The 14,564-nt window shown below is 31.2% G+C and overlaps 1 protein-coding gene across 3 annotated transcripts in view; it reads right to left on the bottom strand.

The window, feature by feature from the left end:
- Positions 1-12,171, bottom strand: part of LOC148617291 (nitric oxide synthase, inducible-like) — a 31,317-nt gene extending 19,146 nt beyond the window's left edge. For all 3 annotated transcript variants that reach the window (XR_015922465.1, XM_088584892.1, XM_088584893.1), the window contains exons 1-5: positions 12,130-12,171; positions 10,920-11,412; positions 3,941-4,071; positions 3,220-3,382; positions 2,729-2,820 (exon numbers count right to left, since the gene is read on the bottom strand). Coding sequence is in view for 2 of the 3 variants with exons in the window: in XM_088584892.1 (XP_088441018.1) it covers positions 2,729-2,820; positions 3,220-3,382; positions 3,941-4,071; positions 10,920-11,264 (731 nt within the window). In the remaining variant the exon portion in view is untranslated. The remainder of the gene's footprint in view (positions 1-2,728; positions 2,821-3,219; positions 3,383-3,940; positions 4,072-10,919; positions 11,413-12,129) is intronic.
- Between the last annotated feature and the right edge of the window lie 2,393 nt (positions 12,172-14,564).

Raw genomic sequence — 14,564 nt, 5'->3', positions numbered from 1 at the left:
TGATGAATCTTTTGTCAATTCATCTTTTGATTACAGTTAATTTACTGTAAGACCTACATCGAAGTTTGACCCGATTCCCATTAACAGAAAAAGGCCTTGTACAATTTACCAAAGTTCAACATAAAACGTTTGTTGTTAAGGTAGCCTACATTCGTGGTATTTGAACTTTTGATTATTGTTCCTCACCAACGGACTGTTTTCCATAACCTCATATAGAAAATGAAATTGCCAAAATATTTCGTAAATACTGTTCGAAAATCAATTTCATAAATTCAATAATGACATATTCAACATTGTAAATGAGTTTCAAGGTACATATTTATTTATCAGTTCAACAATTATTTGTGCAAATATGACATTTTGATTGAAAGATCTAGTTAAACATCAAAAAGAATTTGAAAAAAAAAAGATTTTTTGTAATATGATGTGAATTGCCCTCTAACATACGCGTTGAAAGAAGTTTTATTTCTAAAAGATTAAATTGTTTTATTTAAGGTGCTAATATGTTTTTATGAGGCTTAAATATGGGTCATTTTAACCTTGGCACCGCCCCAAATATTTTTGACATTCATAATTAATGCCCTCGTGTGAATCAATGTGTTTGATATGAAGCATATGTTTTTGGCATGATGACGTCCTTTTAGTGACTTTCATTGTCAAAATTGCATATACGAATAAAAAAGCGGTTATAATGAATAATTTGACTACTGTTGCTTTTTCCATTTCTCTTTTGGTGAGTAACTATACACGCATTTTTTTTTAAATTTAAGCGGTGAGTAGATAAAGATCATTTCGAATTTTATGCAGTCTTCCAGAAAAAAAAAAGATTTCTGTGTTTGCCAAAGCTAATATTAATTATTTCTCCATACTTGATAGTGACGCTATATTATACTTTTTCAAATAAAAATTTTCAGTATAAGACTTCGCTTCTTATAAGGAATTTTTTGTGTCAATATCTCCATCATCAAGACAATAACACGGGTTAAATGGATAAAAATAAGAAAACCACTTCAAATGTATTGCAAACAATTGAAACAAAAGACAAAATTTTAAAAAAATCATATAAATATTGCAAATTTCGGTATGTTGTACTCGTGTTTCAAGGATTAACCCCATTTCGCAACATAGAAGCCAAATACCCAGGAAGTTCAGAAATATAATGGTTCTTGCTTAATTTACAATGGTATTGATAAGTCTGTTAGTTGAGGTGGTGTGAAAATTAAAAAGCATTCAAAGTTCAGAGAAATCATCGATCATTTAGGTGGCTTTCTAAATTGTCCTACTTATGATCTGAATTATATTAAATATTGTGCATTTTTTTCTTGATCTTAAATGAGTGTTCAGATTAAAGAGACTCTAGTTTAGTTTGCCGGGTTTTAACAATTCGTTATACACGAAGTCTAAAAATAAACTGAATATGGGTACTAACCTATATTTAGTACAGTTTGTGGATTTTTTTGGGTCAAAAGCATCATAAGAATAGGTTACTTAAAAATGCATTAATTTGCTCTCTCTTATTATGTTGCTGAGAGCGCGTTTTCAAGATTTAATTGTTATAATTGCAAGAAATGGCACAAAATTGCATGAACTGGAAGTAAAATATATTCCTGGCTCCTTTTTTGTGTGCATTTTCAGTTTTTTTTATTTATTTTTTTGGAGTCTATATGCGCAAATATTTCGCCGTGCCTGTGTATGATGTTGTTTCGGGGACAGCTCCAGCCTGCCCGGTGATATGAGGATTCCCTTGTCGTTCATTGAAGATCTATGGGTGGCCTTGAACTGACAATGTTCATCCCGGTTGTTGTCTTTTTATCAACACACTCACCATATCCATTCTATTTAAATTAAACCTGTCTTGGGAAAGGAAATTCGATTTGTTTTTGCTGAAGAGGTTGATTACTTTTGAGTTGGGTTTAATCTTTTAGAAAATCTGCAATTTTTAGACCCTTTTTTGATATGAACCACGTTCTAAGGACTTACTTCGAACAGAACAAAGAATCAAATCTATATATACATTTCCAACCAAGCACTGAAATGAGTTTTCCCTAAATAAATATTTAATTTATGATTTTTAGATCCAATTCTTGCGTTTTCTTTAAAATAAATTGATTTTTAGAATTCTTTTGACAAACTATTTGATTCTCTTCGCTATGCAAAAATTATAGTGTCACAACTATTTGCACTTTAATGCATGTAACTCTGTATTTCCCTACTTCAAACAAACAACAATTTCAATATTGTGAAACATTTTGCAAATTTTTTTATGACAATAATTGTTCAGTTCCCTTAGATAACAATACGAATAAATAAGCCTATGCCTTTTTTGCATAATATATATATATAAGGAAATGAAGAATATGTAAAACAATACTACATGACCTTCATAGAGGCTACAAAACGAATTTTCCTCAAACATACATTGAGTATAGCACAAATCAAATCAGTTTTGTTAGTCCACCAACGTGAAGTGACAATAAAATCTTATTAATATAACAAATGAATCTCAAAAATTGAAGTTTGAGACAAGCAACAGTGTTAGTGTGTGCGCTTGTGTGTAAGAAGGGAAAACACTAGCATCGGAGTGAGACTTACATTGAATTACAAACTCTTATCTGCTTTTACACATTTAAAAAAAGGAGTAAGATCAACAATCGTATGTAAAAATAAACCAAAACTGAAATGAATGACCGAATGATCATGTTTTATATTAGATTTATTTTTTACAAACCTGATTTTCCCATTGTTTGTGGCAAACCTGATATGGCGACAAACGGCCTCAAACATCCCTCTTGCAGTCGTCACATCTCGGGCATCGAATACCTTGAAGTTGTAATATACATTATATTAATACAGAAAAATACTATAATTTGAAATCAGGATCAATTGGTAGGTAACAAAGTAAACATTTCTGGAAATGATTTAATATATCTTCCTTAAAGTAAGCTTTTCGTTGGATTTTAAAAATTGATGTGACCTTTTAATGCAAAGTTAATGTGAGTTTTGAATTTAAGTTTATTTGAGCTTTTGGTTTCATTTTACCTTAACGTGCGCTTTTGGTTATAATCAGGATGCTTTTGTTAGGTTAAGTTTACCTGTTGATGATTCTTTGTAGTTTAAGTTGTTATCTTTTCATTTTTTCTCTTGATTTTAGTGCAGCTTTCGTCTTTGTGAACGATTACTGATATCTGGATTGCCATTAAAGCTCTTGATTTCACTTACTTGCAAGTTTGACCACTGAATTCTTCCAATACAACGGGGTGCATTTCGCCAACCGGTTTTAGCACCAAACGTCAGTTCCTCGGTTGTCATATGGTATGTGCCTGTTTCTTCTATTGACCTCTTCACAGTTTGCCATCTTCTACTATGCTCTGATGAATCATTCCTTTGTCAAACAATTAAATGCTTTCACAAATACCTTTTTCATACAATTAAATATATTTTTGATATAGTATTATAGAAGATGGAACTAAAATACGGGTACGTTTTTATTTGGAACCCAATAACAATGTAAACAGAGGAACATAAATGTCAATATGAATTTTAAGGTCTTACTGTAAGAACAAAAATGATCATTGGCAAACATGTTTTGTATCGAAGGTAATTTCCTTTTTATACAAGAAAAGACGGTTTGCCACGACATGATAATTTCATTTATTATTTCTCATCTGGGTAAGACTTTTTTTTTCAAAAACTAACTCTTTACTGTAACGTCATTTATGTCGATCGGTCCGCAGTCCTCAATTCAAATAATTCCAAACTAAATAAGGCTTTAATGAAAGAACTAATCCTAATTTTGAAAGAAATAAATTAAAAATCAAATCATAATTATTGTTTTAAATTTTTGACCAAGTTATGCTCGCCAAACCAACTTTAGTCAGTTTACGCTTGTTCATAAACCGCTTCATTGTTCATAAAGCGTAAACTGCCCCAAAGCTTTTACCTCTTCATGCTTGTAAAGTATTGATTGAAGAAGTCTTCTGCTTCCGTCAATATGTCTTCTTTTGATTTTGGGGGTTGTTTTCCTAAAGTGCCCATCAATGAACCTTTGCATTTTGCTCCACACCCAACATTCTACAAAGATATTTGAATGTATATGGAAAAAAAAGCCGACTTGGAGGTTCTTTTACATAAAAAAATTTACATTAGCCATGTTTTAAGCCTACGTTTATATTTAATTTCACCATTTTTATGTTCTATTCTATTCACAAAAATTAGTAATTGAGAAAAGAAACGTCTGAACTTTTAAAGGAAGCCAAGGTATATCGATGAAATGATTCTGAGTACCATGATATATATCATTACTTAAGAAATGCACAGAATAAAGACAAGTTTGAGTTTAAAACACTTTCAACGCTAAAATCATAGCGTAAACCTTTTAACGAAGAAGACAAAACATTGATTCCAGTGAGAGAAAAAAAAATTGCTTCCGCGACAACTCTTCCTATTTTGAAAAAGGTATTTTTTGGCTGCATTTTAAACATGGTTTCAATTACAAACCAGTGATGAACCATCTTTAAACAACTTTGCAAAGGTGTCCGTGTCAGATAATCTAACAAATGAGTTATCCACATATCTAAAGATGAGAGAATTAATTTTAACAGCGACTTCAAAGATTTTGATAGGAAGTTGGTGAGCTCAGAACTTGACCGGATGCATATTAGGTGCACTTACTTCTAGTTTTTTTTGTGTATTTAAACTTATATTAGAACTACACTTTCTTTAACTCTATATAGTGTTTTACACGTTTATATCAAGCTCCCAATTTTAACACGTTTGCGGCTATGAGATTTAAAAAAACAGTTAGTGATGAGTTGGATTCAACAAGTTGATAGACGCTATAAAAGATCCGATTGTACCCGAAATGATCAAATGTATTCACTTAACCTGTGTCACCCTAGATCATTTCAAATTTCCTGTGTACCGTACTTTTACATGATTTTGTAATATTTTTTAATAACGAAAAAACATCTTAGTAAGAGCAACCAAAATGGAGACCAAAAGGATGGAGCAAAAATGTACAATACGCATAGTAAATTTCATAAGTGCCGAAGCGTAATCAAACGCAAATTAGAATTGTACAAAACACCAAACATGACAACTGACGAATAATACAGCACAACGTATGTGTAAATCATTTTGTTTTACGTAACCCAAACTATTTTTTCCAAAATGAAATGCTATAAATGTCAGTCTCAGTAAGATTCAGGTAGTGGGTGAACATTGTATGAAAAAGGTTCAATTTGACTATTTGCACAATCAAGGGAAAAAAATACAAGAATTTTCATACCATTTTGGTTAATTGAGTCATAATTTCATTGAAATGCATCAAAAATGAACTTTTCGAAGGCAGATAATTTTGTCAAAAATCTTACTTTCTTTACATTCGATTGATAAATTTCTAAGCAAATATAGGACGCAGACATCAAATAATGGTATTTTCAAATAACGAAAGCATCATTGAGTGAAATTATATTGTCAGATCATTGGGGATTTGAAATGCATGTTTCTGATTTTTCCCTATTTTGTCTGATTCTTCCAAAAAAACTTGCACTAAATAAAGTACATTTAAATATGTTTTAACTGATAACATAACGTAATATATTTTGATTATTTGTGATGCTCAAACATTAAAGTCGACTCAAAACTCAAACGAAAGAAGCTTTGCCATCGGTGACCTAAAACAACTGAATAAGCCCGCTGTTTCAAATCTCTTTGTGAAATGTTTGGACGTGATGTTCCATTAGCAACTTGGCGAGTGTTTCTTTGTACCTACTATTTTGGTTATTTAATATTATTGTGCGTGTCTATTTTCTCTGTCTGTATCCTTGGTTACCGCCTAAATCTTGATTACCCTTTTTAGCATTATATTGTTTCCCGGAAAAAGTTTAAGTTTTATGAAAAAGAGTTGTTAACAGGAGGCTGATGTTAAAAAGTTCTTTGCTGTTCATTTTTTTTTCAGCAAACATTTGCACACATGTTCAACTGTAATATCAAAATTCGCCTTATTCATGTTAAAATTCAAGACAAAAATAGTCTTTATTTCTTTGTAACGTCTCATAATTCACTCACTTTTTTGTTCGACCTACTGATCGTTACATAACTGCGAACAATAACGCGATAACAAGAACTTGTCTAGACTCCTGTTGTTCATCAAATATTTACTTTCAGTTTCTTGCTTAAGAGTTTTTAACTATACACTTCGTTACAATAAAAGCAATATTGTATATTGAACTTTGTAACACTGCTTTATGGTAAAGGTCAAATATTTCTTCTTGAGACGAAAATTCCATTCAAAATGAAAATATTTTAACTCATCATTGCTGTACATGTGAAAATTACATGAAAAATTGTCGCTTTGTAATTTTGTTTATTCAAGGTAAAAACGTAGTTTTAAAACTAGGAGAAACATGTCTATAGGTCACGAATTCCATCACCTATCCTTTAAACAGGCAGCTGTTCTGGACCAAAAGTCGCACACACGAAAAACCTGCAACACTAACGCTGTATACAATATTCTCTTCCTTTCTGGAAAGTTCCAGTTTATGAAAGAAAACGGAACTATGTGGCGTAGTCAAGTTCACACGACAGAGATAAAAGACTTTGTCTTAGTGGCAAGAGCATTAAAAGTTACATAAAGTAACTAAAATCATACATACAAAGTAACAAAAGCAATTGAGCAACTCGGACTCCACTAAAAACTGGGAGTATTGACCAGGTACACCGGTAGGGTAAGCGTCCTCTGCTTTTCTAGAAACACCCGCCGAGTTGTTCATAAAAGTCAAGCCCGGTATAGACAAACGAGGAAAGGAAAACTATGACCCGTTGAATAAATAAGTTTTCATGGTGCAGATGGATACACCATAACGATCCACGAGTTCATGATGACGACCATACAACTTCTGTAGTGATGACTTCAATCTTGTAGCAACATAACCCTGTTCCAGAAGCCTATTTGTTAGAATTCTAGCGCGATAGAAAAAGTCTGCGTAGTTTCGGCAAGCTCTGTCATAACGTATGAGTTGTGACATGAAGGGATGTTGCCACAGATGATAGGAAAGTTGACAATTTTGAATGAAAAGTCATCATGTTTGTCGTAAAGTTTGGTCAACATTTTTCCTTATTATCGATCTCTAAGTGTAAGTCAAGATATGAGGCTGACTTCATAGTGTCTGCAGTATCCTTTATCTCAAGTTCTTCGGGATAGATGCAATGTATCAATTCCCAGAAACTTAGATTATTTAACGATAATACATCATCTATGTAACGGTTACTGAGATTAAAGGATCTATCTAAAGGATGTTCATTCTTTTGGAGAGAAATTTCCTTACTTGTATTGAATTCCCAAACTTCATACGAATCCATACACAAAAAGGTATACAGCAGGATCTTCATCTTGCTCCACGTAGGAAATGTTAATACATCTTACAAAGATATTGTCCGCAGTGAAGGATGGACTGCAAGCTTATTGCAACACCAACTATTCTCATAGGGTCATTAATCATATGAGGATACTTTATAACTCTAAAGATCTACTTCAAACCTAAAATCCCGCAGCTTTTCTCAACTGTTTGCACTACGTTACCACATGATAAATTGAAATCTCGTTTGAAAGGACTTATTCGTAAATCTTTTTCTGTTTCAAAAAGTTATGCTGTTCTTGGTTACAAATCTACATATTTTTCAAAAACATCACAGAAAGACGAAGTGTGCTACACAGAAAAGCATGTTTGCGATATGCATGATTTCCTAATTAATAAGATATTTGTCACATTTGGAGAAGCCATTTGGCATTCCAATGGGCACTAACAATGCTCCTCTCCTAGCCGATTTGTTTCTATATTCATATTCATTTCTTCAGAACATTGTAAAGAATAAAAATTTATAAGATGTTAAATCCTTTAACTTTACATACAGATATATTGATGATGTATCGTCCATCAACAACCCTTCTTTTGGAAAATGGTTACGTCAATATATCCACCAGAACTCGGGATAAAGGAGACTACAGACAGCCTCTTCTGCATCTTTTTTGGTCCGTCATCTCGAATTTGACAACAGTGGTCATCTCAGCACTAAGATTTATGATAAATGAGACGACTTGGATTTTAATATCATGAATTTTCCATACATGTGAAGCAATATTCCTTCTTCATCTGCATATGGTATTTATATTTCACATTGATTCGCTGTGCTTAAGCAAATACTAACTACTCTGATTTCCTTCAACGCCATAAATATCTGCGTAACAGACTTATGAAACAGGGGTATGGGAACATTTTTAGATATCAGTCCTTGATTGAAAATTACTCAGTTTCTTCTCAAACAATGAGTAATGATTGTTTTTGTAGATTGCTCTTTGTGTTGATGGGACCGATGATTTACCGATTATGACAATAGCATGCAAATCCGTTTTAATCACCACTGGTATAGTCATGCCGCAATGAAAGAGGGAGATTTAGCGCGCTATAAAACCTTGATTTCACCCATCATTTCCTCTCTTACTAGCTCCTGCAGACAGCCATTTCGAAATTCTCCAAAATCAAACACCGTTTGACAATGGGAAAACCGCGTTAAATTAATAATTTTTCCAGACTTTGCAAGATTCTTACATTTTCTGAGAGGATTGGTTGTATCGTCTAGAGTGACTTAGGACTGTAAGATGGTTTTCGAAAATAGATACCTTAATGACACAATCTTTAAATTGTATATGAAAGTTATATGATTGAACAGAGAGTTAGTTTAAATTTTGGTTTACTTTTGATAATTTAACAATATGTGTATGCATAAAGTACAGTCCATAGTTTTTTCCATTTTTTATTTAAGAAATAAGAAAACACCCTCTAAAATCATTTAAAAAATGATTATGTATTTTGAACCCTATCTTTCATCGAAGCTAACACATCCATTGAAACCTAAAGAGATCTAAAAAGTATTTGTTCAACAAGAATCAACATGTATTGACAATGTTTGTTTAATAATATACTCAATTTTTAAGGGTTATCCTGTCAAATAGCAAATATGACATATACTTTAAGTTATGAATGATATTTAGAGAAAGCGTCGTAAAGGAGATGGAACGATAAAGGCTCTCATTAGACTTAAGTGCAACTGAAAATCAATCGTAAAGTGTTGAAAGATTTAATTGTGAATTTGGAGATTTTTTGCATGGAAATGGTGTTCACATCCAAGAAACAACTGAGTTATATATTATTATATAGTTTATCATATGCGAAAATATAAAGTTGTTTCTTTGGTGTGGACATAGTATTTAGTATTCTTGATTTAAATATGCCTGACAAAAACAAAAAGAGAATTAAAAAATTGGCAACAGTTTTTTTGTTAAATGAAGTACAAGTGTGCATTATTATGATATCAATACATTGAACTAATGTTACAGAACAGTATTTTTCCTAATTTTTTTTATATATTTACTATGTTTTTGTTTTCTCAAATTTGACATTTTTGGGGGCAATATCTATAGCTTAATGCCCCTACACCTTTGTATAACTTTGTACGATTTGGCATTATTTGTCATTCTTTTACTAAAGAAGCGAAAGGACAAGCTATTGAAAAAGGCATTTGCATGCTCTTGCTTGTTAAAATGTAAAAGTTAATTTTTTTTTTCATCCATTAACAGTAGAATAAACACTATCTCCAATATAATCAAATGATACGGAAAATAATAAATACATAATTTATTAGTAAAACACTAATTTAATCACACTGAAAGGAAAATAGAAATGTATTAAATTTTGCAAATCAATTAAATATCGATGTGTGAAGGGAGTATGGTCATTGGACAAAATCCTCCAAATTTAAATTATGTTGATCATATCGAGGATGTGGAATACACACGGGTATACATCTTAATTACACAAGTGTAATTGTTCGACCAATATAATCACTAAAGCAAATATTATATATAAACATTTCTTTTGATTTCTTGGTAGAAAGACCTGATAACCATATAGTCATTAAGTAATTCATCTCGCCAGAGATCCCCTTCCCCCAAAATAAAATTTTAAAAAATCGTAGTATAAGATGATTTCATTTTCACTTTAACAAAACAGTTTTAAAGTAGAAAGATGAGGAATTTTGGAGTTTTAAAAATTTCTATTTGGACGACTGGTCGACTGCTAAGTGGCTTGATTGTTTATGCTGATATTAGGAAACAAAATGTGTTAACTCTATGCAATTAATTCATCAGGATAACCGAGTAGTCTTAGATTTTAGGACACTCGTTCCAGCGTTCTACTATTTGTTATAAAACTATCATTGAAAGACCTCCAAAATTGTATGATCTTTTGCATTTTAAATCGATAAAACACTGGTGAATAATGTTACATAATTATAATACCAAAAGATCTGTTGAACTTTTAAATATTGTATACATAAAGATTCTATAGCAAGAATGCATCTTAATTTGCAACTTATTCTTGCAGTCTTTCAGACGCTATTTATCCGACATGATTTTTCTGGAAAATCTTATAACGTTACTTTACGTTGATGTTCAAAAATTTGGAATTAGAGTTTTTAATATATTATGAAATTGAAAAAGTGAAAACATAATTTCATACGGTATCCGTATGACGACCGACAGTTTTGATCGGTATTGAATAACTCATACGTCAATCGTGTCTTTTCAAGTTACTTGTTCTCCTGGAATACAGAAAGACTTGTGGTTTTCATGTGCAGTGAAATCTATCTAAACCGAACCCCGAATTATCCGAAAACAAAATAATTTATATAAATGTAAATGCATTTTGAACCTTGATAAACCAAAAATCTGGCTAAACCAAACAAATTTTAGAGTCCATAAGAGATTCGGTTAACACAGGTTCCACTGTAATGATATTTAATACAAAAGTGTAATCAAGAACAAAAGACAGCTTAAACTTGGATTTTTGGTTGATAGTTACCTCTAGAGCTCTTCGATGAATGCTATCTGTAAAATGCACTTCGTTATCAGCTACATTTCTCAGCTTTACTAAAGACGTCTTCGGTGACGTTTCTGTATGTGAACACTGTTTAGGTTTATTTAAAGATATTCCTGAATCCATTTCGTTTTTTACTATGGGCTGAAATGAATTCTCTCCAAAATTTATTTCAGGTTGATCCCTGCTCTTCGTCTTTCCATCTAGAATTTTCTGGTTTGTTTCACCGTATAACAAGTTATGTATATCGGCATTTTCTTTATGTTTTACTATTAGTGACTTTACAAACGCGTTTCTAGTACGTGGTAGTCTCAAAAAAGTATCCTCCATCGGCTGCAGTGATTGCGAAACTGTAATTGGTTCTCTCAAAGATTTTTTAACGCGCCAATTTTTGTAGTTTCTTACAAGAGGCAAATTATTTTCTGAATTTTTGTAATTGAAGGAACTTTCACGTGCTCCATTTTGTTTAAGCTTCCCCCTGAAATTTCCAGAAGAAAAATTCATTATGTGAAATCAGTTTGATATCTCCGTCAGTTGAGAACTATTTGATAGCACTGAGACAGCATATCTTGTTTCATAACTTGTTTTAAAAAATACTTACCAATCGAAATCGTACTTATAGAATTGGTACAAACCTCATTTTCAGTTCAATTGAAATATATGAATAATACAAATTGAGTACAGTAAAAAGGGCGTGAAGTAAGCCGTCGTCAAAAGTTATTTTCCACTACTTAACACAAGAATGTATTATTCATTTCTTCTATTCTTTTGAAAAACATATGTCCAATCCGAAGGTCCCTATCATATGAAATATATATTCATTTTATAGAGCATTTTAGAGTGAGATTTTATTGGAATAAAAAAAGAACCCCCTTAAAAATAAAATAGAGTAGCTTATATACTTTCAGTGAGGTTTCGAGTGTCATGAGGTAATCATAGAATTACAGTGAAGAAAATTGTTGTCATACCCAACAAAAACATAGAAACACAGCAATTAAATTATTTTTTTCTATTGCTTAGATTAATTTTAACATTTAATTAACTTGATTTGGAATCAGTAATTGGTTTGAAAATTTTAAAAGCTATTCTTTACTGCTCAAGAACAGCAAGACGTTTTTGTATCTCATTAGCGAAAACTCGATATTTTATTACTGAAAAACATCAAAGTGAAAAAATTAGAAGCTAAAATACTTACTTTCATTTGTTATACTTATTCAACATCTTATCGACTCAAAACACTACATCTGAATGAAAACTTTTCTTTTGAAAATGTTTTATATGATGGAAAATATATATTCTTATATAAATATGGAGAAAATAATTGAAAGAACATAATTTGACTGTATTCTTACAAAAAATCATTGCCGAGTAAACAAAGACCCTCCCCTCAAACAAAAATGTCGATCTCAATATTGGGGAAAGTAAAATAAATTATAGCCTAAGGTATACTGAAAAGATTATTGTACATTAGGTCATATGACGTTAACCATTCAAATCAACACATGAAACTTTCATACCGATATTTATACTGTCTAAATTGGCATTGAAACAGTTTTTAAACAAGTTAGTTTTTATACAAGTAAGGCGTGTTTTAGATTGGTTTGATGCATGGAAACTCTGAACTAGTGAACGAGAATGTATGTATATATAATAAGGGTAACAGCAAAATAACCGAACACCAATCCGATCCATAATCAAGTCAAGTCCAAAATAAATTTGACATAATAGATATTACATCACCGGAGTAGTTGGTGCCACAATGATCCTGACTTTTTACATGCATTTCAAACGGATGAAATGATGATAAAAACAATTTCAAATTGATTTATTTTATAATCTAAGTACAAATACAAAATACAACAGAATAATAACAAATGAAAATAGATAAATCTAAGGCAAATCTGAACATAAATACAAACAAAATTAAAAAAAAAAAAAGAAAGTAAAAACGATAAAATATTGATTATTTAAAAAAACTCGTAAGAGAAATATTTAATGTCAACTTATTATCTTTAATTTCTCGAACCAATTAGCTCGGCTTTTTTTTCAGCTCAGTGTTTTTATTCTTTTTGAATCAACTGCATAAATACGAGTATCCCCAAAACGTACGTACAAAACATAGTATGATTAAAATTAACGAGATTAATGAGGATAACATACTTCAGAATTTCACTAAATTATGAAATCTACTGATACATACATTTAAAGCATGTACATAAACGCAATGGGCTTGTAAGCATTCAAATTACCAGGACATTTCTGATCGGCAAATAAGTAACACATATATGAAGGGCTGTAGGACTTTTTCTAATCCCACAGAAAAGATAATGAATTATCATATAAAGTGTTATGTAATGGTAACCCAATCCATTTTTTTTTCAAATTGATAAAAAGAAGTTTTTACTTGATGAAAGGTAAATCAAAATTTTCTCATACTTAGTTCTACCGATTACAATGTCAGTTTAGGTAATAGGATTGTTGTCAAAAGAACTCAAACAAATTGCAAGGGAACCAGCTATAACCTTGAACAAATCGAACACCTGCCAAAATCAAATTAGTTTTCTCCTTTTAATGTCATTTACACAAAATGAAAGCTTGATAGGCTTTGGTGACATTGAATATGATACAAACACAACACTAATTTCAAGAGTTATATTCCTTACCCGAGGTCTACCGCCTTATGGAAAAAGAAAGATTCAGTTGGTTCTATTGTCAACTAGACTGTTGATTATAATCAAGTCCTATTTATCAACTATGCAATCCACAAGAATATCATTTCAACTCATATTGACTCAATAAATTATTTTCTTGCACTTGCATCTGATATTGGTCACACAATTTGGCAGAAAATATTTTTGCATGTCGTCTGAGGGATTCATTTTTTTTTTAAATTTGACAATCATTCAAACAAATTGAAGGATTATTTTGTTTCTAAGAATGTTTTTCAGTATATTGTAAAAAAAAAACATTATTTATAATTCAAATTCATATACACTGAGGCAAATATTGATCGAACTGAAATTGTTTTATCAAGATATTGAACAAAAATTAACATTGAAATCGGTGTAAAACAATTTTCAGTAATGTCTTCGTTTTTATTAATATTCTTAAAATGTAAAGACTTATAGTTTGAAAACAAATAAAAAAAAATGAGAGGCTTGAACCAATAATTTATCACAAACATACTTGTAGCAGCTTCATTCTATTTTTACAATGATAGATTTGAGTTTCACAGCTACAAAAGAGTAACCAAGTGTACCGAAGTTCGAGCGAAAATCACAAGAATATATTCCAAGGATAACGACTAGTCAGGGAAATCAGACATACATAACAAACAAACATGATAAGATAAGATAAGTAAATTTGATTTTTATTCGATGTAGGTTAACAGAAAACATAAGCTCTAACTCTAAGGACATTTTAACCAAATATACATATACCTAACATATTACATAAAGGTCTCACTAACCACTTCCGGGTCAAATGGCCACCCCCTCCCCTATGTAGTACCAAAACCACACTGAACCTAGACATATGCATTGTAAGTGCATTATTTGTGTGTATTATGATTAAAAGTAGTCAAAATGAAGCTGAGAATGTGTACTTTAAAATCATATATGTAATTAACTA

This window comes from Perna viridis, chromosome 5 (genome assembly GCF_037379345.1).
Source record: "Perna viridis isolate PV_CMFRI_1.1 ecotype Kerala chromosome 5, ASM3737934v1, whole genome shotgun sequence".
NCBI classification, from domain to species: Eukaryota; Metazoa; Mollusca; class Bivalvia; order Mytilida; family Mytilidae; genus Perna; species Perna viridis.
Note: the sequence above shows the minus strand (reverse complement) of the source record. Positions and strands in the feature narration are given on the sequence as shown.